Source organism: Myodes glareolus, chromosome 19 (genome assembly GCF_982192425.1).
Source record: "Myodes glareolus chromosome 19, mMyoGla1.1, whole genome shotgun sequence".
In the NCBI taxonomy this organism is placed as follows: domain Eukaryota; kingdom Metazoa; phylum Chordata; class Mammalia; order Rodentia; family Cricetidae; genus Myodes; species Myodes glareolus.
In genome coordinates, this window is record NC_142044.1 from 45,357,553 (window position 1) to 45,372,049 (window position 14,497).

The 14,497-nt window shown below is 47.1% G+C and overlaps 2 protein-coding genes across 5 annotated transcripts in view; both read right to left on the reverse strand.

Annotated features, from left to right (window-relative positions):
- LOC125407430 (ribosomal RNA-processing protein 7 homolog A) overlaps positions 1 to 2,523 on the reverse strand; it is a 32,798-nt gene extending 30,275 nt beyond the window's left edge. For all 3 annotated transcript variants that reach the window (XR_015735662.1, XR_015735663.1, XM_087899124.1), the window contains exons 1-2: positions 2,379 to 2,523; positions 1,810 to 1,952 (exon numbers count right to left, since the gene is read on the reverse strand). Coding sequence is in view for 1 of the 3 variants with exons in the window: in XM_087899124.1 (XP_087755250.1) it covers positions 1,810 to 1,952; positions 2,379 to 2,451 (216 nt within the window). In the remaining 2 variants the exon portion in view is untranslated. The remainder of the gene's footprint in view (positions 1 to 1,809; positions 1,953 to 2,378) is intronic.
- Positions 2,524 to 7,356: 4,833 nt separating this feature from the next.
- Poldip3 (DNA polymerase delta interacting protein 3) overlaps positions 7,357 to 14,497 on the reverse strand; it is a 28,854-nt gene continuing 21,713 nt past the window's right edge. For both annotated transcript variants that reach the window (XM_048445011.3, XM_048445009.3), the window contains 4 exons: positions 14,403 to 14,480; positions 14,195 to 14,324; positions 10,703 to 10,769; positions 7,357 to 9,426 (listed from right to left, as the gene is read on the reverse strand). In XM_048445011.3, the coding sequence (XP_048300968.1) occupies positions 9,249 to 9,426; positions 10,703 to 10,769; positions 14,195 to 14,324; positions 14,403 to 14,480 (453 nt within the window). In that variant the 3' untranslated portion in view covers positions 7,357 to 9,248. The remainder of the gene's footprint in view (positions 9,427 to 10,702; positions 10,770 to 14,194; positions 14,325 to 14,402; positions 14,481 to 14,497) is intronic.

The following is a 14,497-nucleotide window of genomic DNA, read 5'->3' on the forward strand; positions in this document are numbered from 1 at the left end:
ACTGTACAGCCCAGACCTTCTCTCCAACCTGTTGTCCAGACTGGCCTTGAACTCACTTTGTAGTCAAAATGGGCCTTGAAGTTCTGATCCTCTAGTCTCCAAATCTGATTTCTGTGGTGCTGAGGACTGATCCCAGGGTTTCAGGAATGCTGGGCCAGCAGCCCATCACCGATCTACCTCCCGAGCTCCGGCGTTTCTCTTCTCAAAAAAAAGGAATCTGTCCTACCAGGCACGAGACCTGAAATCCCTGCACTCAGGGTGGGTGCATCAATTTAACAATTTTAAAAATGTTTTAAGCCTAGCAGTGGTGGCGCGCGCCTTTAATCCCAGGAGGCAGGGGCAGGCGGAGTTCGAGGTCAGCCTGGGCTACAAGAGCTAGTTCCAGGACAGGCTCCAAAACTACAGAGAAGCTGTGTCTCGAAAAACAAAATACAAACAAACAAACAAACAAAAAGTTTTAAATTTCATTTGTTTGTGTTCACACACAGGTACAAGTGTATTTCACATTACAAGTGTGGAGGTCAGAGGACAACTTTAGCTGGATGGTGGCGCCGTATGCCTTTAATCCTTGCTCTCAGGGGACAAAGGCAGGCGGATATATGAGTTTGAGCCCAGCCTGGTCTACAGAGCAACTTCCAGGATAGATCTAAAGCTATACAGAGAAAACCTGTCTCAAATAAACAAACAAAAACCAAAAAAAACAAAAAAAAAACAAAAAAAAACCACCACCACCAACAACAAAAATTTTGGAGGAGTCAGTTTTCTCCTTCTACTATGTGGGTCCCGGAGTTCTAACTCAGGCCATGGGGCATGGTGGCAAGTGCCTTTACTCACTGGACTATCTCACCAGTCCTCAACCTCCTTTTTAAGCTGAGTGTGGTGACACACGCCTTGGGAGCAGGAGTTCAAGGTCAGCGTCAACTAAGCGACAAGTACGAACCCTGCTCAGGCTACAAGAAACCCTATCTGACACGTAACAAAATAAAAAAGTAAATAACTGTAATTGTTTCTGCAAATAATCAGAAAGTATGTTTGGACAGAACTGTAGCTGATTTTTGTTAGTTTATTTATTTTTTGAAATAGGGTTTCTCTGTGTAATAGTCCTAGCTGTTCTGGAAGTAACTCTTCTAGACCAGGCTAGCTAGTCTCAAACTCAGAAACTGCCTGCTTCTGCCTCCAGGGTGCTGGGGAATTAAAGGAGTGCACCCCCCTCCCAACACCCCTCTTCACTACCACCATCCCCCACTCCCCCCCCCACCCCCCCACCCCCTGCAGCCCAGGCCAGCCCAGCCCAGACTTTCTTTGAAACAAAAAAAAGAATGAAGTTGGGCGGGGTGGCACAAGCCTTTAATCCCAGCACTTGGGAGGCAGATTCAGGACAAGCTCCAAAGCTAGAGAAACCCTGTCTTGAGAAACCAAAAAGAAAAAAAGAAAAAAATAAGAAAGGAGGGAGGGAGGAAGTAAGGGAGGATGGAAGGAAAGAAGGAAAAACTAACCAGTAACAAAAAAATCGCTGGAAGGACAATTAATTTCGACCAGGTGTGACAGGGAGTAGTGGGTGGTGGAGGACAGCAAGTCTGAGGTCAGCCTGGACTATCTAGTGAGTTCCAGGACAGCCTCCAGGAGAGTGAGGCTCTGTTTGGACAGGGTTAATTTTATTTTTAAAAAGCCATGTTCTTATTCTGAGAGGCCCGGTTTTCCACATCCTCCAATGGGGGTTTGCAGGCATTTCCCTCTGACCGCCAGAATTTTGTAGGGCCCATGACAAGCCCCCATTCAGAACCCACTGGTCCCCTGACAGACGCCTACCTTTGTGCAGTACGGGGGCACATTGAGGATAAAAAGGGTCCTATTGGCAGGCCACGTGGACTGGGTGTCTTGGCGAACTCTGTGCTGTCTCACGTACAGGTAATGAGAAGCCTGCTGCTTTTCTGAGAACTTGACTGGAACAGCTACAAGTGCAAGAGAGAGTTCGGGGTACCCTGAGTTGAGGCCAGCGGCCCTGTCACTCAAGTTCCTTTCTCTGTGTCCCATTCCAGCTCCACCGGCCTGTCTGTTTGTCCATTCCACCCCCGGGAGCCAGGGACGTTTTCCTTGGGGTCAGGAAAACAGCAGCGGCCACCACACTCAGAAAGCGCTTGTTGAAGAAGCAGACACGAGCAGGTCAGCGATGACAAACTCCAGCGGCTGAAGCTCGGCGCTGGGCGCGACCTGGAGGAAGAGCTCCCAAGGCCTCTCTGAGCAAAGCCCGCGGAGTCAGCGGCCAGAGCCGGAGCGGCGGGCTCCTGCGTCCCGACAACTGACGAGCTGCTGTGGTCTCCGCCACCCGCAGGCCACCTCCCTGCGAAAAGGTCAGTCCCTGGCCCTCAGCTGCTCACCTGAATAACCCGGTGGGCCAGGTATGCTCCCCTCGTGGCCGCCCGCTCGGGCTTTCTTCTTGCGGGCTACCATCTTGCGTACCCGGGAGCGCAAGGAAGGATGGGAGTTGTAGTTCTGCTTCCCGGCGCGGCTGTGTCTCCATGACGACGACCCCACGTGGGGCTCCGCCTTCTCTGCCTATGCCCGCCTCCCGGATTTTACCCAGCCCTAAAGTATTCCTCTTCCTCGTCAAATTTGGGGGCGGGGAAGTGGTTGCAGGCTTAGATGGGGGCCATAAGGGGGGCGTGGGGGAGTGTGAAACGAAGGTTTGGAGGTTAAGAGCAGTTGCGTCTCTTCCAGAGGATCCGGGTTCACTCACTTCTGATCACTCCAATTGTCTGTAATGCCAGTTTTAGGGAAATCTGAAGTCCTCTTCTGGCTTCTGTGGGCACAGTAAATACGTGGTGTAGACAAACATGGAGATAAAACTGTAATAACACAATAAATACATAAATCTTTAAAATAAATATTAGGCAGTTGAATCACGGTGCAACTGAGCAGCCACTGTGCGATTCTGAGTAGAGGAGAAATGCATAAACAGTCTCTCCTTGGTAGTTCATTCAACTGTGAGAGGGCAAGGGGTGAGCAGCTTTGGGCTGAGAGACTGTAAGCAAGGAGCCATGGCAGAGGTGAAAGACACTTGCGGCCCAGCCTGACATCCTGATACATCCTTGGAAGGGGAGAACTGACTCCTACCAGTTACCTTCTGACCTCCACATGCACTCCATAGCACATTTCCGCTCTGTTAAGAATTTTTTTTCTTTGTTTTTTTCAAGACAGCATGTTAAGTTGGGAGCATAGACCCCAGCACTCGCATCTATCCCAGGCCTGAGAATTGTATTGGTCTGGACTCCAAATCCCAGGATGTTACTGGCTGTAACACAGGTTTAAATTAATTAGAGTCTATTACAATACCCAAACTGTGTCTCAGTTGCCAATGACTCACAAGAGCCAGCAAATCTCCCATGGACATCAACCCCAGGATGGCAGAGGTGGTGGAATTGACAAAGTTTTAAAATTTTCTCACTGAAACACGTGGTCCCCTTTCCTTCCTCCTGGTGGTCGCATTGGCGGCCCCCAGGTTCCCCCTCGGGACCACCCGAGAGCACAGGAATCCCATTAAACCTGGACATTTCTTAATTTGGCTTGTTTTGATTTGGCTTGATTGGGAATTTGCGTCAGCAGAGAGCTCGCATTAGAAAAAATTCCTAACACAGTGCTTCTCTGTAGCTTTGGAGCCTATCCTGGAACTCACTTGGTAGACCAGGCTGGCCTTGAACTCATGGAGATTCGCCTATCTCTGCCTCTCGAGTGTTGGGATTAAAGGCCTGAACTACCACTGCCCGGCTTCATGACGGCTGTTAAATTTTTCTCTGGCCTGGTAAACCTCTCTGCCAACACAATAATCCAAATCAGACCAAATTAAACCAAATTAGAAGCCCAGGATTAATGGATGCCAGCACTCCCAGATGGCCCCCAGGGAAACCACAGAGAAGAAAGAGAACGGGGAAGACCATGTGTTCGTCCCTTGGGGGGGGGGGGCAGTTTAAGTAGCCTATGGAAGTGGTCTTGACTCTCCCTGAGGGAGCAGTCACTATTTGGCGGGCTTTCTTGGAGGTGGAGTCTGGACTGAGGCAACTCCCAGGGGAGGGGGCTTGAAATGGAGAGGGGCTGAGGTGAGGCTTCTGACCAAACATTCCAGACTCCCTGTATATATGGATGCTAGGGGGCTGGGATGAAGCCACCAACCAAACATTCCAGACTCTTTGAATAAAGGGCTGCCAGGGAGCTGAGGTGAAGCCCCTCAACCAAACAATGGCTACTTTAATATTAAAGTTGGGAGCTGTGCCACATGTGTTAATCCCCATTATCAGACTGTGGATGGAGGATTAGATTATTATGTCCAAGGCCAGTCAGTCTTGGCTAGATAGTGACATTGTAAAACCCTGTTAAAAAATAAACAGTGAGAAAATTTAAAAAAACCTTGTCAATTCCACCACCTCTGCCACCCTAGGGTTGATGTCCATGGGTTCTTGTGAGTCACTGGCAACTGAGACACAGACATTTTGGGTATTGTAATAGACTAATTAATTTAAACCTGTGTTATAGCCAGTCTGCTGCCTTTACTTTGTCTCCCCCACCTCACCCCAAATCTCGATTCATTTACATTCAGGTTGAAAGCCTTGAGTCCCATTTTCCTCTATAACATATTCAGGGTTGTTTAGGAGGAGGAAGAGCAGTAGGACTAAGTACTATTCTATCCTATCCTTATCAGTGAATAAGTAGTTATACTTTTTTGATGCCAGAGCTCACCCAAACAGTGAAGTAGTCCTTCAAGTTTAATTTCTTCAGAGCAAGACACCAGCTCCTTGTTCCCTATGAACAAATGCCTGTCTGTCTATACTCGAGAAAACAGGGCTTGTAGCTAGCGTGCTGCCTAGTTTTATGTCAGCTTGCCACAAGCTAGTTATCTGAAAAGAGGGCACCTCCTCTGAGAAAATGCCTCCAGAAGATCCAACTAAATCCCAGCACTTGGGAGCAGAGTCAGGTGGATCTCTGAATTCAAGGTCAGCCTGGTCTACAGAGAGAGTTCCAATATACATAGGGCTACCCTGAAAAGCCAATAAATAAGTTTGCAAAGTTTAAAAACAAAACAAAACAAAAAAACAAAACAAAGAAAGGCCAGGCAGTAATGGCACACGCCTTTAATTCCAGCACTCGGGAGGTAGAGGCAGGCGGATCTCTGAGTTTGAGTCCATCCTGGTCTACAGAGCTCCAGGACAGCCAGAGCTGCACACAGAGAAACCCTGTCTCTAAAAAACAAAACAAAATTATAGAAATGCTCACTTTCTGGCTTAAGTCCACTAAAGTTACGGATGGTTTAAATGAGAAACATCCCCCTAGGTGTTAGAATTCAGGCATTATGGGGGCCCCTGTCACCTGGCAAGATGAACCCAGGCAGTATCCTAGTCATTCCAGGGTTCTATGGCTGCTGTGTGTGCACAAGTGCAAAAAGTCCCTTAAAGAGATAAGCCCTCCCATTCCAGCTGTCTTTCCTGCTACACTTCTGCGGGTGGGGAGGTAGGGCAGGCAGGATTTTTCCTCTCCCTTCCCTTCCCCCCAATAAAACTTCCCATTTAAGCTCTATCTGCCCGACCATGTTTGTCCCTTAGCCATCATGGGGCCACCTGCCAGGCTCCCTCTCACCACTAGTTCATGTATTTGGTGCTGTATAGGAAAGCTAATGGGCCTTTTAGGAGACAGGCACTTGCCTGAGGAAGTACACAGGGGATGCAAGTTTGAGGGCTTGGTCTCACCATGGCCTGCTCTGTTTCCTGCATGGATGAAAATGTCATTGGCCTGCTCTTTTTTTTTTTTTTTTTTTTTTTTTTTTGGTCACAGCAGACTCTACTCTATCCCCCAGGATCTGTAAGGCAAAAATCAACCCTTTCTTCCTTTTGTGAGCATGCTTTTTCAACAGAAAACAATGTAACCCAGCAGGAGTTGCTGCTGCTCTAATACATCTGACCATGTGGTGTTTATGTGTTTGGGACTAATTTTGTGGGAATTTGGATTCTAGGCAGAAAAAACTGCTTAATATTGGAAGCAGAGCTCAATGGGACATTCTGGAGGGAACTTGGAAGATAATACTCAAGAGAAATGTGGACAGCAGAGGCCTGGCTTTTGAGGTTTTTTTTTGGGGGGGGGGGGAGCTGGGTGGGAAGACTCTTAACCAAAAACAGGGCTATGGGCCGGTCATACAATATTTTGGCAAAACTGCTTACATCCTGTCCACATCCTGAGAATTTATCTGAGGCTGAATTTTGAAGGATAACACATCTCTTTAAGGCAGAGTAACAGAGTCTATGTTACTATGGCATGGCTATCCACGGTTACTCATGCAGGTCTACACAGCAAGGAGGACAGAAAAAATAAAGGGCATGCCACTTGGAGAGGAACAGCTCACAATGTCTCATGCTGCAGCACGGTCCTGTGTCGAAAGAGGCTATTACTTTCAGGTTACTGCCGGTATGGATGCCTGCTCTGCACCCACAAGACCATTCCCTGGCTCAGCCTCTGAGTGTGAGGAGGAAACAGTGGTTTTCTGCTCCTAGAAAGCAACTGCCTAGAGTAGTGTACCAGCTTCCTACAGAAGCTGTCACAACTGTGCTCCAATGGGTCAAGGCCCAACCCCAGTTGGCCAGAACTGGCAGTATCACTAATGTGGCAAGGCTACACACAGCACAACTGTTAGTGAAGCCTGGGATGCAGGAGACCACAAGATGGCGGAGATGCCAAAGTCATGGACATTTAACAGAAAACTGCATACAAGAAGTGGAGCCGGCCAGAGAGTTGTTGGAGACAGTAAAGCTGGAGGGGCAGAGAGCTACCCAAACCCTTGAAACTGAAGCTTCCATCATTACATGGAGCTACAGGATTGGGTTCATACTGCAGGATTTTGGTTTTTGGTCCAATCTTTCCTATGTCTCCATTCCTCCCTTTTGGGATGGAAATGTGCATTCTTAGATATATGTTGGAAGTATATAATCTTTTTTGATTTTAGGGGGTCAGTTAAGAATTTGTCTTGAAGTTAAGACCACTGGCTGCTCTTCCAGAGGACTAGGGTTTGACTCCCAGCATCTACAAGGCAGCTCACAATTGTAACTCTCAGTTCTTCCAGGGATCTGAAGCTCTTTTCTGGTGTCTGCAGGCAGTAGGTGTGTGTGTGTGTGAGGCCAGGGCCAACAAGATGGTTTAGTAGGTAAAAGTTTTTACCCTTCAGCCTACCTAATAAACTGAGTTTCATCCATGGAATCCACATGATGGAAGCAAAGAATGGACTCCCAGTAGGCCCTTGATCACAACACATGGATCATGAAATGTACACACACAAAATAAATATAGTAAAAGCAATATCAAAGACATTACAGCTCAAGGTTAGGAATAACAAACATTTATTGAGAAATGGAAAGTAATAAGCCCCTCCATCCCACAATGCCTTTCTCTCCTGAACAAGACACAAAGAAGTAATGCAAGGGAATGGGACATGAGGGTTGGCCCACCTTCTTTTCTGTTTCCCAAGAGGACATTCTGAAATGCAGGAGGCCACCCCCACCCCACAATGTACCACACAGCCAGGAGGCTGAGGCTGACTCGGTTCAACTATGCTGTACAGAGCATGCCCGATTCAACAAGAGAAGGAAACCAGGAAAGGCCTAGGCCATCCCTACTCTACACAAAGCAAAAGGCATGCCAACTGTTCCGAGTAGCAGAGGCCCTAGTGTCTTGGTGTTCTCTTGGGCCAGGAAGGGTGAAGCATGGGGGAATGCCTTCTAGTAGTTGAGAAGAATTAAGTTTGTACCCATTTAGAAGGATTTAAGAGAAGCAGACTTCTTTAAACAGTAGAGTGCAGCACCCTAGATACCGTTCCTGGATTCCTTAGCTGGGCAATCTTAGAGCTGAAGGACTGATTTTGGCTCAAACTAGATCCTTCTAGATGGGCAGATCTACTCCAGGAGAGCATGAATTAATTGAAGTCCTTTTTTTTCTGGGCTGGTTTTGAGAGGGTCATGGTGTCTCAGCTTCCTTTATTTCCTCAGTTTGTGCCTTTACAGCACAGCACATTCTACTGGTGTGCGTGCCGTGCCCTTAAAATCCTGCTACAGCTGTGACAGCTTACAATGTCCTGTTCCCATTGTCACAGGACTACTGACCAGCTTTGGAACGGTGCTGCCCAACCGTCGGCCCTGCCTAAGCTCCAGAGTTCTGCACTACAGTCTAGGACCACACTGTAGGAAATAGCCCACCAGCTTGGCTGGTAGTCAGCTCTACTCTCAGACCACTCATGGCAGCGTAGGTCACTCACTCTAACAGAGACAATGCCATGGTGGCAACTGCACTTTGGGCAACCCTGATTGCTGTTCTGTAGATAACTGAAGCCAGAAAGGCACAGCCAGAGCCAGCCAACAGCTCCCATTCAATCAATCTCTCCCAAGTTCACTGTGCTGCAGCCTGTGGGTACAGCCTGGAAAAAGGCTCAACTAATTTGCAGCTAGCACCTGCACCAAAACCTGGCTGTGGTGTTGCCCTGTCAAGTGAGAAGCAAGAGGGTTAATGGCACAGGTTCCTTCCTGTGCTTCTATCTGGAAGCAGAGAGAACTGGGCCAGGGCCTTTGGCACAACTCTAACAAGGGTACATGAACTCTGGGAAATCCTTTTGGGTTGCCCAAGATAGCAGGCAGCCAGGAGCTGGCAACACAGCCACCCTACCCGACCCTGTCATAGAGCTCTGCACATTAGCAGTCAGGCTGAAGATAACAGTGGTGAGAAGACCAGAGGCCAGAGACCTAATGCAGCTCCCCAGCTGACCTGGTGCCCACCGAATGGCAGGAGGTCCCATTCATTCCGTTTTGTTTGTAAAACTTCAACAGAACAAGAAAACTCCTGAAAACAAAACAAAAAAAGCAGTCTCTCTGACAGCCCTCGAGCCCTGTGTCCCACGGGGTCACAAGGCTACCCCAGGGAAACAGTGCACCATTCCTAAGGAAGAAATCAGCTTGAGGCCGAGGGTAAGGGAGGCACACAGACAAACACAGCCTACCTTGGTGATGAGCGGAGAAAAGAAGAAACATACTACAGAAATGTAACGCACAGAAGGGCAAGGTGTGGAACAATATAGAAAGGCGGGTCCCGTCCAGTGAGGAAGCTCTCCCTGGTGCCTTGTCCCTTGCTCAGGGGGCTTCAGTCCGACGGCCCATTGGTCACAAGTTTTGCCTTGAGAAACAGAGCTACCCTCCTCTGCCCTGTTTCTGGCTCCCTCACTCCCCTCCTCAAAGTTTGATTTTGAATTCTGTGGGCTGTGTGGTCACAGAGGCCCCTGATGACTTGAAGAGAGCTTTGAGAATGGTGTCAGGGTCCACTTCGGCTGGAGGGTTGGAAGAGGAGGCAGGATTCCCCCGCCGAGGCAGCTCACTCTCCTTCTTCACTGAGGGGCTGTCACTCAGCCGCCTGTGAGAGCAGAGAACCAAATCCCTGTTAGTTTCTCCTTAGACAGGGCTGGATATCACCACTGTTGGGAGCTAGGCATGGGGTGGAAGGCTCTCCGTACCCTCTATCTGACTTCATCTTGTAGGAGACTTCTCTTTTTCTTATTTACTACTAAACAAATGAAGACAAAAACCTAGCTGCAGCCTGTTGAGTGCTAGAGTTTCAAGTTTAGAAATACTGCATGTTCTTCTAGACGGTCACACATTACACAAATATTTCAAAGTCTAACATAAATCAACTACAATAACTCTGGTTAGCCCAATGACTTCCTAATTTATCAGATCATAAAAACCTTCAGTATTTTTTTTAACTTAAAATTATGTTTATATGTGTCTGTGCATGTGAGTGCTCACAGATGGTTTAGATGCCCAACATGGGGAGCCAATCCTGGGTCCTCTGCAAGAGTAGCATGCACTTTTTTTTAAATTTTTTTTATTTTTTTTAAATATATATTTATTTTTATTATGCATACAGTGTTCTGTCTGTGTATATGCCTGCAGGCCAGAAGAGGGCACCAGGCCTCATTACAGATGGTTGTGAGCCACCATGTGGTTGCTGGGAATTGAACTCAGGACCTTTGGAGGAGCAGGCAATGCTCTTAACCACTGAGCCATCTCTCCAGCCCCCAGTAGCATGCGCTCTTATTACTGAGCTCTCTCTTTCTCCATCCCCTTTCCAAAACACTTACTACTGGGACAGTTTTACAGATTTCTCAAATCACTGTCTATTACCCAGGTTCAAATCCTGCCTCTGCATGTCCAAGTCTATTCTAGGCCTGCCTGGCACAATTCCACCTACCTTGGCAAGTCTCACCTTCTCCTTGGGTATTATTGCCCCTTTCAAGAAAATTCTATCCTGCCAGCCTCAACATTCTATGCATCTCAGGCTCCAAAAAGTCCTCAACAGTAAGCCAGGCACACGTGCCCAGGAGTGCTCAAGCACCAGCTCAACACAGTCAATTACTTTCCACCTAGAAGATGTCAGTCACACAAAGGGGAGGAGACTGGTTTGTTTTCCACTCCCCTCAGAGTCCACTGTATTCAAACCTTGGGGACAGTCTGAAACACACCGCTTGGTTCTAATTTAAGTGCCCCGATTGACCGCTGAGCATCAGAACAGAGATGGAATGGAGAACAAAAGAAGTCGTGAAGAGGCTTTACCCCCCAGAACAGAAGAGGTGACTATGTAGAGCAAACAAGCAGAGAACTTTTCCCAGTCTGATCCTCTAGGCACTTACAGCAGGATGGGTTGGTCTGAGGTGATGACATTCCCATTCATATGAAGGTTGCACTTCATGGGTTGTCCTGGAAACCAAAAAAGAAAAAGGTTCCATCAAGAGACCTGCTCCTCATTTGAGGACAAAGGTCACCAACAGCATGACCAAGGGTCAAATCCCACTAAAGCCAGACATTAGTGGCCCAGCTCTGAAGTATTGAGAGACGCATGCAGGAGGATTCCAAGTTTACAGTCAGCCTGGGGTACCTCGTGCAGAACGAACAGAAGCTATCTAGCACGGAGATCTGGGGGCAGCTGATTGGCCATTTTCTGAATGTGTGTCCTACAGAGCTGGGAAGTCTAACCTCCATTTTAGACCACTCTTTCACCCACTAGACCCCTAAACTCTATCCTCGGAAAGTGATTTGAAAAGCCTGGCCCCATCTCCATGCTTACTCTTGCTAACAAACTCTTTGTCTTTTGTAAAACGTGTGATCCCTGAGTATGGTGTACTGCGTGATGAGAACAGGCCTGGTTCAGTAAGTCCTCGCATAAGCCAAACCAATGTTAGTGCTGCCTCTGGAAATCCCAAATGAACCTCTCTCTCTCTTTCCTGTATAAATACAGCCTCAAGTACTCATCACAGCAACAGAAAACACACTAACATGTAGACACTAAGGAAACTTGAGAGTGTACAGGACCCTCAGTAATGAGACTAGGAAGCAAAAAGGTCAGAACTCTGCTTCACACTGTGTAGGATGGGGATGGAACTATGTAGTGAGAAGCAACTCAAACAAGTCTGAGACACACAGTAAGGAAAATTGGTGTGGGACAATGGTCTGTATTCTGTCAATTATATTTTAAATAAATGCTGATTGGCCAGTAGCCAGGCAGGAAGTATAGGCAGGACAAATCAGACAGAAAGTAGAGGCGGGTCAATGAGAACAGGAGAATTCTGGGAAGAAGGAAGTCCTAGTCTGCACTCATGACCCAGCCACAGAAAAAGCAAGATGTGACTGCCTCACTGAATAAGGTACCAAGCCACATGGCTAACATAGACAAGAATAATGGGCTAATATAATTATAAGAGTTAATAAGAAGCCTGAGCTAATGGGCCAATCAGTTTATAACTAATGTAGACCTCTGTGTGATTTCTTTGGGACTTAATGACTGTAGGAACTGGGCAGGACAAGGACCGGGTGGGACAGAAAACCTCAGACAATAGAAAATGTTCATACCACGACCCCTAGGTGAAACAGATTTAAAGATGTATGTGAGGCTCTCCCTGTCCAACAGGATCAAGTGCTAAGGCTGCACTTGCACGGTGAGTCATGGCGCAAAGGAACAGAGCTGTGTGAGAACATTTCTGTACCAACCTGAAACAGGTTCTGATAGATTATCATGTGCACTGCAAACCCTTGAGCAACCCTAAAGAAAAGTTCAAAATACATACTGAACTCATTAAAGGAACCAAAAATCTGATTATTAGTTGTGCATGTGGGTGGATCACTGAATCCACTTAAAGGAAAGCAAAGGTGAAACTGGACTGAATCCATATTGTTGACCCCAGGCCACTGTGCCATTCTCTGCATTACAGTGCCCTTGAGGGTTTATTCCCCCTTTCTTTCTTCAAACTGAAGGGTCCTGGCACCTCAAATGAATGAGGTTATCAGAACCACTTCTGTAGGAGCAGTGTAACTCTAAGTCTCTGTCACTTTTTTTTTTTATTAATTTGTTTTTGATTTTTCAAGACAGGGTTTGTCTGTGTATTTTTGTAGTCTGTCCTGGAACTTGCTCTGTAGACCAGGATAGCCTTGAACTCTCCTGTTAGGATTAAAGGCATGTGTCACTGTTGCCTGGCCCCTGTCACGTTTTGGTCATTCTGCACTGCCTGAAGCTGTCTCAGTGTTATTACACCTGCTGTGTGATACAGTAAGATGCATCAGAAATGTGTGCCCTGGCTGCCCCACTGACTAGGCATTCCTGTCTCTAACCTGCCTATCCTTGAAACATAATACTGAAATCAGACCAACTAATAACCTATATTTATAATAGATTTGTTTTGTTTGAACAAGGTCTAATTGTGTAGACTAGGCTGTCCTGAAACTACACAGCCCAGGCTAGATAGTCTAAGTTATGACAATTAGAAATGGTAACCTGGAAAGAAGGGTTGCATGTCTAGTTAATGCTGCTAACGGCATAGGCCACAGGAGGACAGTGTTTACCTAGCACATGTGAGGCCTTTGGTTTAAATCCAAGCACTGGAAAAAAATAAAATAAAATGAAGCTGTGCCTAGTGGTGAATGCTTGTAAACTCAGCCCTTGGGAGGTAGAGGCAGGAATATTCCTTTGAGTTTGAGGCCAGACTGAGCTACGTGCAAGACCCTGTTGTTTGCAAACCAATACTATCACCCCATCAAGAAAAAGGAATAGGCTGATGGGGGACACATAACACCCTGCAAAATAAATTTACCTACTCAAAGACCTGACCTAAAATTATATGAAGAACTCTTGTGCATGGTGTAAGGGTGAGCATGTGGAGGCCAGAGGTCAACATCAGTGTCTTCCTCTACTGCGCTTCACATTATTATTCATTTAGTTGTTTACTCATTTAGCTACTTATTGTTTGAGGCTGGGTCTATCACTGACTAGCTAGCAAACCTAAGGATCCACCTGTCCCTGTGCCAACAGTTGTGGTGTTGCAGAAGCATGTAACCTTTTATACGGGTGAGGGAACCTCAACTCAGGTCCTTATGCTATGCTTGCACTTAACCCACTGAGCTGCCTCCCTAGTCTTGGAATTATATCTTCTTTACAACTCAGGAGAGAGAGAGAGAGAGAGAGAGAGAGAGAGAGAGAGAGAGAGAGAGAGAGAGAGAGAGAGAGAATATGAATGAGAAAGAATCCAGCCAGCACTAGGGAGGCAGAGGCAGGTGGATCTCTGTGAGTTCAAGGCCAGCCTGGTCTACAGAGTTGAGTTCCAGGACAGTCAAGGCTACACAGAGAAAGCCGGTTTCAAAAACCAAAAAAGAATCCAACTATAGACTTGGCAAAGACTGTATGGACATTACTCTAGAAGATACATACATGGCAGACAAGCACATGCAAACCAGAGCACCTCCAAGGCTATTATTCTCTGCCTCCCTGATTCCAGTCCAGAGCCCTGGTCCTCAGCAGGTTCTCATCACAAACACAATGAGCAACTAGAAAGTAGCATGGCACAAAACTCCTCTCTACTATTTAGCTTGAGATATAAAAAAAAAAGTTGCTTACTCACTGGTAGATCTCACCCAGAAGACAACATATAGCCAAGATTCCAGGCCTCTGAGAAACCTGTGTCCTAGCAAGCCCAAATGTGAAGCTTGCTTTCCCAACAAGACCCTAAGATACTCATCCACACGGATGCACTATTCACAGAGTGCATGTCACTGCCTCTTCTTGTTACCCTGAAGGTCCCAGATGTCTACTGCTTAAAAACAGAAGGGAGCCCGGTGGTGGCTCCTTTCTAACTTACCATCCAGACATCGGTTGTTGTACTTCTTGTAAGCAGTGATGGCATCATCCTTTTTCACAAAGACAACTTCTGCTACCCCAGGATGGACCAGTCGAGCGCGTTTGAGGGCTCCACACACACAGAAAAGCTCCTGCAAAGGACAAGTGAGGTTGGGAGAAAACCCTGACTGTGACCTAAATAATGATCAGGCAGCTGTGACGGTACTTACAACAATGTCCTCCTCTGTGACTCGAGGGTGCAGATTATTCACAGTCATCTTGGTGCCTTCCAAGGGGCTGAGCGCAGGCTGCCAGAGACAAGAAT